General features: G+C 41.0%; 1 protein-coding gene across 1 annotated transcript in view; it reads right to left on the minus strand.

Annotated features, from left to right (window-relative positions):
* Window positions 1-14,544, minus strand: part of AFG2A (AAA ATPase AFG2A) — a 323,232-nt gene that overhangs the window by 31,003 nt on the left and 277,685 nt on the right. Inside the window, exon 15 of the mRNA XM_075200108.1 lies at window positions 12,595-12,759. Coding sequence (XP_075056209.1) covers window positions 12,595-12,759 — 165 coding nt within the window. The remainder of the gene's footprint in view (window positions 1-12,594; window positions 12,760-14,544) is intronic.

A 14,544-nucleotide genomic window follows, 5' to 3' on the forward strand; every position in this document is an offset into this window, starting at 1 on the left:
AAGGCAACACTGTGTAAGGAAAAGTGCATAAAAGTGCGAGTTTTATAGCGAGTGTATCTAAGAATAGAATTAAAGGATAGCGTGCGCATGTGAGGCGCTACCACAGGTCCTTTAACACTGTCCTTGTCTGTTTGGCAGATTGTCGAGCCGGCATGAAGGGGTTTGCAGAGGAATCATTGGCTCCCTCCACTTTGAAGGCATACAAAGCAGCATGGCGTCAATACAATCTTGGGGCCTCCAAAGCGTTAATCTCATCCATGTTAGCAGGAATATCTTTAATTGCGCAACTGCAAGGTCACAAAGATTATACTAAAGGTTTCCTCATTAGGAAGGCGCTTAAAGGGTGGGCTAGGATTAGACCAGCAGCAGAGGATACAAAGCGTCCCATTGTTATTAAGATGTTAAAAGAATTGATAAGTAAAGCGCAAGTAGTTACAGTTTCCGATTATGAAGGTTTTCTTTTCAGTTTAGCCTTTTCCAAGGCATATTTTGGTGCCTTTAGAGTTAAATCTTCCTTGGATGTAGGAATGCTCATTAAGAATGTTTGTGTTTCACATGCATCTATCTTGTGCAAGCTTCATAATTCTAAAACAGACCAATTGGGTAGGTGGGCGTTGGATTAACTTGTCAGCACAGTCGGATGCCATGGTATGTCCGGTTGTGTTGGCAAAAGCCTTTTTGAAGGCCAGACCTTCTAGCTCTAAGGCGTGGTTAATCCACTTAGATTGCTTGCCCCTTTACGAAATACCAATTAAACTCCATATTTAAGAAATGTGTTGCTGAGGTTGGCTTGGATCCATCTAGCTACAGTACACATTCATTTAGAATTGGTGCAGCCACCTCCGTGGCAGTAGAAGGGTCCTCCATGGAGTGCATCAAGCGGCTTGGCAGGTGGAAGTCAGCTGTATATAAAAAATATATCAGACCCAATAAATTCTAATCTTCCATCCCACTATGGCTATCCAGGGTTTGTCTGCTCGTCACTTTTGAAAGTGGGGTCATGAAGAAATTTCCTTACTTTCCTTAAAAAGAAGGACCTCATAGAATGAACACATTCAAGGTTTTGTAAGGTTTTTACCTTCATATGGGTTAATTGCTGACCCCTTCACGACTCCTCTGATTGTGTTTCTTCACGGGTATTATCCGTGATATGTTGCTTGCTAACAAGATGCATCAGGATTAGTACATTTTAGTTTGTCACTGTGTGTCAGATCTGTTCAAGTGTGGGTGAGTTTTATGTTGTGTGCTGAAAGCCTTATGAACCTGGGGATATTGTTTTATTACAGATCCCGGTACGACACCAGTGAAAGTTTGGGTCTTTGGCCATTCATTTGTTTACTAGTCTGCCAAGCATCCAGCATTACAAGATTCGTCCCGGTAAATGTGCAATGGATTAGTAAGAGGGTAATGTGTTGGCTCAATTTTAGAAGGATCATCTTTGATAAAATAGCAGTAAGCCATGCCCTGGACATCTTGATTATACAAATCTGTGGTAATGACCTTGGTAAAGGGAAAACCATTGGTCTGATTTTAGCATCATTAATCTTAAATTTATTGGTAATGCATGACCCGCGATGAAAATTGGTTGGTCACACATCATTTTCTGTCGAAACTGGAGAAGTGCACGTAGGGGTGTCATTATGCATGATATGAGACGTCAAGTAAATAGAGCCGTTTCAAAATATTTGAAAGGGCCAGGTGGTTGGGCAATCCCTCACCCTGCAATTAAGTTTTGTGATAACTTTATATGCCGGATGGGGTCCACTTACCAGATATGAGCCTAAGCTTGTTCATCGAGCAAATTTACACATGCTTGGCGGGGTTACTAGGGTCATATGATGGCAGGCTGTCTGTTTGCTGGAAGTAGGTTGCGTTGGCTGGAAAGCGGTACAGGCAGCGGGTAATACAGGGCACAGTTAATTTGGTTGGTCGCAGGAGTTATGCTCCCTTCGATCCCGTCTCTTTAGGGGGTCATCTTTGCAGATGCACTGGGTATCGTTTTAGTAAACGCACCAATGAGGCCAGAAGGGGTTAGGTTTTTCTGACGTCGTAAGGTTTGCGCCAGGATATTTGGGCCGGCTGGCCATCCCCTTTAAAAGTATTCTGATAAAGTTTGTTTCGACTGGTAGCCTGCCTGCATACGCTTTCTTTGCCACCATTTTCTACAATTTTTAACTAATTAATAAACTGTGACTTTAGTTGGCCAAATTTATTACTGTGTCCGTGTTGTATATTTCAGGTTCATTGTGTGATTCATTATTTTAAGGTATTTAGGGTTTAGGACAGTGTGGTGGAATCAGCCCATTGGCGTTTAGCCCTTGAGCGGGTCACATACTTGTTTTAGATCACCTTACTCTTGATTGCTCCCATTCAATACTTTTGGGGTCTGTAGTTCTTCTATAGTATGTATGGTTAAGTTAAAAATCTTTATTTAAAGGTATAATAAAACCTCAAAATAAATATTTATATGTTGGTTTGCCATAAATGATAAAACAAACATGTCAGAGTTAAAATAAATTGTAGATATCAATTATCACTGCTGCATTGTTTAGCTTTCCTTTTGTACCTGATATATTCCCATTTATCTCTCACACATAAAGGTACAGAAACAAATGTGACTTGACTATCGGTATGTAGTATACTCTTCAGCTCCAAGAACACAAATAAACAAAGAAAATAACTTGTACTGTGCAGTATTCTGCTCTACGTGTCTCCGAGCCCTTCACTTACAACAACAGCGGTGGCTGGAATCCATAGTGTAACTGCAGGTGACTGAAAGTTCATGCATCACTTTACTTGTCTGTGAGGTAGCAGTTTTTGCCTGGTAACACAGATCTTCATGCGTGACATGTTGTGTGAACAGGTAAAAGGAAATACAGGAGGTGAGTGCCTAAGAGGAACAGAGAAGCTGAGTGGGAAAATGGTGACTCACCAAATCCAAAGACGCAACTACCATAGTAGCACAGGGTGCAGTTCCTGCAGCTGTCCTTGTCAAAGTCCCAAGTGCACATGTTTGGTTGAGTATGGGGGAGCAGCCTATGACTCCACCCAACTAGTAAGAGGAGACAAAGGAAGAAGAGGAAGCAGTATGTGTGTGAGAACTGCTACTCAGTCACCCATGTGCCATCCAGAGCCCCAGCCCTCAGGTGATTTTGGTGGTGGGATGGGCAGGTCGTGGTTGTTGGGTCATTGAATCACTTGTGTAGAGTATTTTGTAGGCGCCTGCAATGCCCCTTCGGTGTGATGGCCATGTCCCCTGTGGTGCCACATCATGTACATGAGGGTCCTCTAAACGTTTGCTATGGGGCCCAAAAATATCTACGCCAAAACTCCCTTTTAGCAGGTACACTATGTTTTTGCACTGTTAGCAGGTATTATAAAATCATACCTGCAATTTCTTACTATGAAAGGCTTCTTCAACTCAATAACCTTGTAATCCACCTTGTAAGCCCCTGACCCTTGTGTTATCAAGCTCAGTACCGGTGGTAACTGTTTGATTTTGAATGTACATAGTTACTGGGACGAGACAAATGCAATGACTCCCTTATTCTAGTGGAAACAAGTTGGATATTTCATATAGAGGTGCGTTTGATACCATCATTTTCCTACATCAATGCGAAAGGGATCTAGCATCACTGCTCTGTGATTTTTGGGACCCAACTCTTTCCACTATTTAACTCTCTTGAATTCCCACTTCCATCCATTCTTTTCCTTCCACTATGACCCTGCCCCTATTACAGGCAGTCCTATACTCTTTCATACTTTCTGTACATGATTACATGAGTAGACAAGTAGACAAGCCACTGTCTTCCACAAAATCAGCAAACTCATCTCATGTGACTGCCAATGATTGTGAATTTTATTTTATTTTTTACAGTGACATGCGGCCAATCAGCGATAGCACCGTATGAATTAGTTGCTGACTGCAAAAGCTCTTCTGCCAAACTGTGCCTCTTCTGGAACCGAGAATAAAGAAATGGCTAACATAGAATACCAAGAGTACCAAAGAATACCGAAATGTAGGGTGGGAGGGAGAGGATTTGTGCAGCAAAAGAGATTTACCAGCCTCTGAGGGGAGAATACATGGGCCAGAGTCAGCACCTCCCCCAGGTACACTATTGGCTGGAGAAATTAGCAGCTTAACCCTTAATAGGCGAGTGCCTGACTCGTGAACAAACATATGAGTTTAAGAACATTTGGCTTTAGGTGCCTTACTCTTCATTAGCGCTGACTGCCACAACATGATCAAAGCCAGAAATCCTAAAGACTTTCCTTTACCGTCAGCCAACCACAAATAGCCAGTGTGGAGGAAAGTTTGTGGTTGGCTGCCAAGGACTGAAAATGGCTGTGCTTGGCAAGTAACACCCCTAAAAACAAAACCTCTCCACTCTTTTATCCCATTTAAATAATCTTTCTCCATAAATTGAAATTTAATTTTTGCACAGCTTTGCAAAACTTGGTGCACCGATGCGCCTACTCCCCGACTTCTTTCCACATAACTCCTCCCATAAGCCAATACAATCTCCTGCTCCTCCACAAGTACCTTCCTGTATTCTTCTTCTCTCAAGGCATCTAACACTGTATTTTCACTGAGTATACACACTGCATGTATATGCTGTATGAAACAGATGGAAGAATCTGCAAAGTGTTTCAGCCTGAGAGGAAAGGAGGTGAGAAAGTCATAGAGGGCAGAGCGAGACAGAGGAGACGGAACATGGAAGGATTAGACAACTTCTTCTAACAATACAAAGATAGGATCACATAGGAAATATGAAGCCCCCCAGGCAAAGGAACAAATATGCATCTGTTAATCATTTCATTACTCTTGTCACGCAACTTCTGAGTGATTTCTCTACTGTCTGTAATCCAATTGCATGGTTTGCTCAAGTCAATCAGCCAAGGAGCCCGCCAAGAGCATCTACTGAGTACAGAGCACAACGAAGTTCACCTGTGTCTTGAAACTGTGCAGTTACCACACTGACATGCAGCAGAAAATAGATGGATAATTGCAAACAAACCTCACTGCACAATATGCACAAAAAAAAAAAGCAATAATACATAGAAAATACAGGAACATATAAACTATTTTGACATGAGAGGATGGAGAACTTTAATATCTTATTCCTTCTTGAATGTCAGAACAGCTCTGTTTATATATTATCTGAGGTAATTTTCTAACTTTGCATTTCTGTGCAAAATTTGAGCATTGATCGTAACAACTATTCAAATGCTTGCTTTGTTTTACTAGCAGAAAACAGATAAAAAATAATTGCTTATTGGTAGCTGTGAATCAGATGAAGCAAATATCGCACCTAACTGCCAAGTCAGTAAAAGAGAGAAAAAGTAAGTCTACGCTGGGATAATCCCATATTATACAGGGTACCTGCTGCATGCCCTATATGTACACAAGACGAAAAGAGAGTTATTGTCAGTGCTTGTCCTTACCACTGCAGCATATTTTGATAAAAACATCTAAGCCTCCCAACCATGCTGATTAAGGCTGGTGTCACTCACCAGACCGTGAGTGCCTCTACGGTGGTGCGTGGCTCCCTAGCCTTCCTGCCGGCACCTATCTTGAACCGCGGCCGTCCGCCATCCTGATGGACTGCGCATGCGCAGCACCCAAGAACTCTTGTGACTGTTGCTTTTAATCTAATTGGTTGATCAGGCAACTCTCCCTATTTAAGGCACCTGTGCTCATTACCTCATGGCCTGATCTTGAGTCTCATTCCCTGTGAGTCTCTGAAGGTGTCTCCTGTGTTCTACTAGTGTCTTCAGTTTCCTGCTGATTCCTGTTCTACTCATCGCTGGTCTCCATACCCGCTACTGTCTCCTGTGTACTACTAGTGTCTTCAGTTCCTGTGGATTCCCTGTGCTACTCAGCGCTGGTTTCCATACCTGCTACAGTCTCCTGTTTCCTGCCTGTGTCCTCAGCTGGACTCTGATTACCGGATCTACTCACCTGTGGTTCCTACACTCGTCTCTGCCGTTCAGCGTCTCTGCAGTCCCTGAATCTTCCTGTGGACAGACTGTTCTACTGAATAGCGGTATGCCTATCTGTTATTGACTATCTACGTTTACTCTGCATATCCGCTAGGACAAGTTTCCACTCTCAGCAGCTGTATCCATACCCGCTATAGACTGTTATTGTTTCGCTGCATATCTGTTTGGAATTAACCGTACTACTCAGTCGTTATATGCATAATTGTGATTGACTATCCTTTATTGGCCTGCATATCTGTGCTGAGCAAGTCTCTACCAAGCAGCGCCACATACCGTTATAGACTTTGCTGGATACGCTGCATATCTATTGGGATCAAGTTCCTCTGTGCTCTCAGTGTCTGCATCCTATTATCCTTTGTATGCCTCCACTCATCGATACCTGAACACATCCTCACCTATTAAGCAGTGGTACAACTTGCTGTACGCAGACCACTGACTTCCCCGCTACCTACCTGCACCTGGACAAGTCTTCTCACCATAAGCAGTGGTACAACTTGCTGTACGCAGACCACTGACTTCCCCCGCTACCTACCTGCACCTGGACAAGTCTTCTCACCATAAGCAGTGGTACAACTTGCTGTACGCAGACCACTGACTTCCCTACTACCTCCCCGCATCTGCTCATGTCCATCCTGATCTCCGTGTTCAAATCTGCCTTTCCACAATATCAGCTAGTCGCTGACTCATTGACCAAGATTGCTGCAAGTCACTGACTTTCCTATTCTTTATTGGCATTCTCTCTCCATCTGCTGTGATATATGTTCCGCTAGTCACCCTGCTACCAGAGGACCGTTGTGTTAACTTCACTACTCTGGTAAGCTCTGTCATCTGGTGAATTCCTGGGCAAGACTCCTAGTGCCCGTGACAGCTGGACAGGGCCTGCCATCCCGATTGGTGGGAAAGTTGGAGAGTATTTCCTGCTCAATGCTGCTCAGCATGGCAGAACATTGGTGAATGGGTGCAGTGTGCATTTATATGCACGGCTATCAAAGCTATCAGGAGGGAAGGAGAGAACAGAGAACAGGGCAGCCTACCACAACCCGGGTTGGTAGAGCCACACCCTCATCAAGATATGGTTACACCCCAATCATGACATGGTCACACCCTCGTCCCAATCCGCCTACCCAAATTATGGGAGGCATGCGTCAAGGGTACCTCATTGTATACCAGGTCCTACACTGACCTATATGCTTTAAACACCATTAAAATGCCAGGTAAAGGGTCTTACATGTAACAAGGGTTGGTTTGTAAGACATAACCAAAAAGGCATTATTAAGGCCTGATAGACAGCAGCCAAGACAACATTAAGCAGTATTTTTAAACAGGAACAGAGAAGAAATAAGCTTATGCTCGGATAATACCATATTATGCAGGGTACCTGTTGCATGGCAATATAAAATCCCTATATGTATACAAAACAAAAAGACAATTGTTGGCAGCGCTTATACTTAACACTGCATATCTGTGTGTATCTAGCACTATGAAAACAAGAGGTATTAGTTCATGTTTTGAACAGAATATGAACTAATACCTCATGTTTTAATTTTGATAGATACACACAGATATACAGTGTTAAGGATAAGTGCTGACAAAAACTGTCTTTTCGTTATGTTCGTAAAAGAGCCTTAATAAAAGCAGACCTTATGGTTTACCATATAATGATTCTTTGCTCTATACCTCATACATTACAATTGCCCACTTGCGAGGGGTCGTCGCAGGAAAAGCTGACCTTGTAGACCTTATATAAGTCAGGATAAAATACTCAGGTGTATGAATAGAGACTGGTTACCTAGAGTTTTCATTCTACTGTGAGAGGATGAGAGGATCTGATAAGATTGAAGTCCATTACATTAAAAGAATTAAGCCACTTTAAATGAATCAATTAATCTAGTCCCCACAGAGTTCCAATCGAACGGTTTAAATCCAGCCCCCTTGTGCTGTACAACAAAATGCCTCACACCTTGTACAACAAGCCTGGGAGTAAGACCATGCAGCCACTAGTGTCAGTTAGTGTTTTTTACACTAATAAACTGTGAGTAAAAACGTGTGTCAAAAACGGACACTCTGGACTTCCCTAATTTGGGAGTCTCTTGGACATTCTGGGCGAGTAGGCATCTATACTGAAAACTATATGGAAAAATTCATAATATGTTTCTCTATTTGCAATCACTGTCCAACATAGGAGAAAATACAGTAATAATAGCTGATAAACGTATCAGAAAGGTGTAAACATATGTCAGCTAATGAAGTAGCACATATCTAGGTGGCAGGGCTCAAAGATGGAACGCAGGACATATTTTCAGTAAACCTTCCATCATTTGAAAGGAAGAGCCTCTGGACAAGCTCAAACTTGAACAGCCAATACATATGGTCAGTGGTTTGGATTCCAACACAGTAAAGGAGCACATAATATCATTGTCATCTATTAATATAGTGCCACCAGCGCTGTACAGAGAATATTTGTCACTCACATCAGTCCCTGCCCCATTTGACCTTATAGTCTAAATTCCTTAACACACACACACTATTTTTTTTTTGTCAGCAGCTAATTAACCTACCAGTATGTTTTTGGAGTAATCATAATCATAACCACCCACAGACAAGTCCACGAAGACACAGCACGCTGATGTTATGGCAGGAATCTCGGGTCGTTATTTCCTCACACCCCACAGAGGTGCGCAGAAAAGTAAGTATAGATTCCAACCATAATGGTCGGCATTATGCTCACCCGGACATCGCGGTTATGTCTGCGCAGCACAACGCAAAAAACTGAATCTCTCCCTAAGAGTGGTTAAAAAAATTGGTCTCCCTTCCTCTAATCAGAACTCCCTTTCAGGGCTCAATTATAAAAAAAATCCAGTAGTCATTTATATGCTACACTTGATTTGGCACTAGCTCAGTCATTTATTCCTGGTCAGAAAAACAGAGCGTTCTTACAGATCAGTGCTTAATGGTGAGAGGATAAGCCGGTTCATATAACTAAAGACCTTCGCATGGAAGGCATCCCCCCTATTATTATTCCAAGACAGATTTTTTACTGCAACAAAATAGATTTAAAATATGTACTTCATTCAGTACCTATCACACAAGTGACTTCTGAGATTTTACTGTAGAAACCATATATACCAATGGATGGTCATGGTGTTTGGCCCCTGCCCTTAGATCCTTACAACTTTTCCAGAATTAAATAAGCCATAGTATCATAATTTCAACTTCACATTATAACCTGTTCAAAATACAGACACAATTTATTATTATTTATCATAAATAGGGATGAAAAACTCAGAGTTCAGGAGAAAGAATATTGCTTCCTCCTCCTAATAATAAGGTTTCAGGATTAACGCACAAAAAATCTATTCAAAATCCCACTCTACCAATAACTTTTTGTGATTCAGCCTAGATACCAGATCTCTCTCTCTTTAGCAGAACAAAGGGGAAACTGTAATAATCCAGAGACAGACGACAAACCTAATAGATTGTGTCAACCTAGTTAGCCTCAGTTCTAGGGAAGTTAACCGCACTACCAACAGGCGTCTCCTGCGTTGCAGACAGATTCACAACACCCGGCTCTGGCCAGGACTTGAACCAATTTGATTTGGTTGACTTGTTCCCCCGATGAGATCCAATATAGCTGAAAGATATAGGGCCCATTTATCAGGATGCTCCAGCTGATCACTCTCTTTGATGCTGTTTGGCTACTGCCTCAAGTCAGTTATTTCAAGTTACCAGGAATTGAAGCAACCATGGGCTCGGCACCTTGGGATTTATGAATTATCCAGATAAGTTTTTCTCATTTTTCTTATGTATGTGTAACTTGTAATACATATTAAAAATAGATTACTACTCTATATGGCCGTTTTCTCAAGTCTAAAGAATTGTTACCAATCCTAAGGGAGGAACATGGGTACCACAAGACCAATTACCTGATACAAATTTTATATATATATATATATATATACATATATATATATGAATTGTTTGACTAGCAGTTGATGGATCTCCCACACAAACAAAACACTCATAACAAAAACATGGAAGGCTGGACATTCAGCACTATACACAAACACTATACTCAGAGTGGCTTCAATCAGATGCTAGAACTGCTGATTGTGTCAGCTGCTGAGATTAATGGATTTGGAACACACACAACAGAAACAATGCTTTCACTGACTTTGAATGGCCAACATCCAATACATATACACTTCTACAAAGTGCAAACAGAGGACTGTCTGACAAAAAGACACCATCTTTGTCCAAAGCAACAGTTCACACAATGATGGAATAGGGCCCAGATCCGTGGTGTTAAGGGGTGGTATGGGTCCCCAGCAGGTAGCAATGTCTGGCATGCCGACAGAGATTGAGGGAAGGCGGCACACAGTGTTCTGCGAGATGCTGGAGTTATTGCTATAAACATATATCATTTGTCTTTAGCTAACTGTAGTAAAGGATAAGCTGTCTGCCAATTATGTAAGATTTGAAACCAAACCTGTCTGAACAAATTTACATAGAGACACCTGTAGCAAGTTTTTCCACACGCTAAAAATGGAGGGAAATTGGTATCATTTTTACAGCAGATTTCTGCTTAAGGGTGGTGTTGATAAGAAAATGAAATACAAGTTACACAAATTGCTTTGGCTTTCTGACGATAAAACAGTTATAGATTCATTTAAAGTGTTACTATATTGATATTATTAAGCAGATACCTAACAGTATGTACAGCATGTAGCAATACGGAGAGTTTCAGGGCACAGTGGAATATTGCTTTTTATCACAAGATGTGTGTTAAGGTCTAAGAAAGTGTGTTTGTTTGTGTGTCTATATATATATATATATATATATATATATATATATATATATATCCTTCAGAAGATCATATTCATACTGCTGTTGTGGGGAGATTTGTGTAGACGTATCTCTGCTGGACAAGATACACAGTTAAAAGTCACTTAATTTTCTATAATGATTAAAAAAAAAAAAAAATTCTACTCCTTCTAAAGCCATGTTGTATCCTACTTCAAATATCGTTGAATGCCATCACAAACACAGTAACCTTAGTGTGTAGCCTTCTCATTATGGATGCTAAACTCACAGACCGGCGATTTGAAGATTCTTGTGCCAAGAGTATATGTCTACACCTGGTGCATCAATGCCACTGACAGTTTCAATAATGAACCCTCCACAATGCTGGATGGTAAAAATTCAGTGTTAAGACTAAGTTGTGTAGTGAAGGCGGCACTTGCTTGCATGGCCACAGCATCTGTCCAATCCAGTGCTACCTTCAATACCCACCTCAATCCAATACAGCTTAAATTTTAACCTGCATCCTTCGTCCTCCAGACTTGTGGTCTACAACAATGCAGTGTTCAGCGACATAGATAATAAGATAGGGGATTGGTTACAGTGGGAGCAGCAGAATCTTACTGCTTCAAGGAGTTTTTAGGATGCCCAAAGTCGGACATTCCCCTTAAATAACAACTTCCTATCTCAAGCATTAAATGTCCTAGATTGTGCTTTTGGACCCTGGAAAATACAACCTAAAATATAAATACAATTTTTAGAATCTCTTGTACTTAATACTAAAATACATTGGATATTTAAAAATGTGGATAATGATTACGGATTATACAGAGGAAAACACATTAAAGAAAAAGAAAACATTAAAACACTAGAAAAAAAAATCAACATGACAACAAATATAAATAAAAAAAACAATTATTATATTGTACATTAACTTTGTTGAAGTCTTGAATCTGATTTAGTAAAATGAATGTTTATTTGCTTAGCCACACAATAAATAAGAAACAACATTGTTCAATAAGCAACAACTGTGACTAAGGCTAGGTACACACTGAAGGTTTTTCAGACGATTATCGGGCCAATCACCCGATAAATGGCAGTTCAGCCACATATCCCATTAGTGTGTATAATCACACGATGAACGACAATCGTTTTAAAGTGCCAATTGTCGTTTTATTAGGTTGGTCATACTGTTTAATAATCTCATTACAATCACCTTCTGATCATGTAGTGTGTATACACTCACTATCACGATCTCCATAGAGTTTACAGAGTCATGGGGGTAAATGTATTAAGCTCTGGGTTCTTCAACACACGCGAGTTCGGCGTCTTCGGCGTTTAAATTTAAAGCGGCGCTGCCTTGTAGAGGGAAGTTTCCCTTTACAAGGCAGCGCCGCTTTAAATTTAAACACCGAAGACGCCGAACTCGCGGGTGTTGAAGAACCCAGAGCTTAATACATTTACCCCATGGTCTTTTCAGCCGATGCCGGCAATGACCATGTCCCGGTGACTTAAATGTAGAGAGTGCTGTAGATGGAGTATTTTTTTCATTCGTTCTGAGACTGAAAATTTTGTTTCAGGGTCATGTGGGTAGCTATAAAAAAGCTATTTTAAATTGTGAACGACTAGAGGACCAGATGAAGAGCACAGATCTGAAGGTAAATCATGTCAGTGTGTACGCATGAATCGCCCAACCGATCAGACTTTCAGTCGTTAGTAAAATCGTTGTAGATAACCTCGGAAAATTCTCCAGTGTGCACCTAGCCTGAAACAATGCAAATTGTCCATGCTTACCTCAGCACCTGAATACTTTTCTGTGCGTTGCACAAGATACTCTAGGCTGACCTCATTGTTAATAGGCATACACTGGAACTGGAGCCTAAAGATTTCCCTGCGAGTGGCAGCATCTGGCAAAGGCACAAAAATGATTCTGTCGATACGTCCTGGACGCATCAAGGCCTGAAATGGAAAAATGACAAAATGAATTTGATAAAAAAATCACAAGCTAAAATGCCTCAACTCTCTAACATACACAACAGTGTTCTCTAAACACTACAAAGACATATAAATACAATATCATGTCCTAATAGGTAATTGAATGCATCTATGCATGGGCAACCAAAATGCCTACAAAACCACAACATGAGTGGTGAGTCTGTTAAAAACAAAATTCTCAGAATCTTATGTAACAGCAACCGATTAAATACTACACAACATGAAGAGACCCACAAGTTCCAGCAGATCTAATGAGCGTCCAGGATTTGATGACCTTGAGCTTTCAAACGTTGCCCTTTTATGTTAGATTCTCAACATACAAATTATAGTCAGTGTGCCTTTAGCTAGAGCTAGAGTTAAAATAACAGCAACTGTGATTTTTGAGCCACATTTACCAGTAACACTTGTCAAGTGCGTTGATTCTTTCAATTGATCTTCTTTGTATGCTCTGTTTTGACAAATATTTGACTTCCTAACATTCCTCAGACATGCCTGCATCTATGTTATGACAAATACGGCATCAGCGGTATGGACTTGCATATTAATGTAAGCAACAATCGAGTAATACAATATGAAAACTTTGGCTGATATATTGTATATCTGTAGTTTGATTTTCTCTTTGTTATTTAGCACTAGTATATTTACTACAAACTAAATAAATACATGGCAAGATGACTGAAATGTCCACAGGGTAATAAAGTACTGTTTGACCAATTGATTACTTATATTGATTGTTATTAGTGGCGGATCCAGGGGGGGGGGGGCGATCGGGGCGATCGCCCCCCCTACCAGGGGTTTGCTGCCGACAGCTGCACACTGTGCAGGTCCGTTCAGCAGTGACAGTATGCTGCCCGGCTGCTCTGATTGTGTTTTAAACACAATCAGAGCGGCCGGGCAGCACACTGTCCCTGCCGAGCGGACCTGCACACACTGTGCAGCCCCCGGCAGCCTTAGAACACAGAAAGGGGGGGGGCCTAAATCGCCCCCCCCCCCCCCTAAAATCGCCCCGGGTAGGGCAAATATCTGGGTCCGCCCCTGATTGTTATACAGCACAGTTTTAGGTTGCAAGTATTGATATAACCAAACGACTATAGAATGTAAGCTTGTGAGCAGGGTTCTCTTACCTCTCTGTCTGTATGTATTACCCAGTATTGTCTTATTAATGTCTGTTCCCAATTGTAAAGCGCAACGGAATTTGCTGGCGCTATATAAATAAATGATGATGATGATACTATAACACAAGGTCATAAAGAGCAGTCAATGTGCTATTTGTAGCTTACTGGAAATGAAGATGTCTGACAACTGCTATACATCTTATTATACATATGTATAGACTTTCTTCATGCACAAATCTTTATATGTTGAAATAAGGTTGTGAACTGTGCATCATTATGTGTATCTATGAATTAATTTGATGTAAAATTTAATTTTCTTATGTCCTAATATGAACCAACAGAAAGTGCTTAAACAAAAACACTACAAATTGTTATTGTTCCCAGGAGTTTCAGCACAAACAAAATCACTGCAAGAAAGGATGTACAATACATGGGGAAGGCAGAACAATTCCCAGTGCAATGACTTAAGATTTGTAGGCAAGTCTTGCTTTCGTTAAGGTTAATGTTAATGAGTGCACCATGAGAAAATAATGAACAAGGAGAGAATCACCGTTCACCAAAAAGAAAATGATCACCTGGCAGCAGAGACTGTAGGCCATGCTAAACACATGTGTATTTTCTATGATTTCAAAAA

Source organism: Mixophyes fleayi, chromosome 1 (genome assembly GCF_038048845.1).
Source record: "Mixophyes fleayi isolate aMixFle1 chromosome 1, aMixFle1.hap1, whole genome shotgun sequence".
In the NCBI taxonomy this organism is placed as follows: Eukaryota; Metazoa; Chordata; class Amphibia; order Anura; family Limnodynastidae; genus Mixophyes; species Mixophyes fleayi.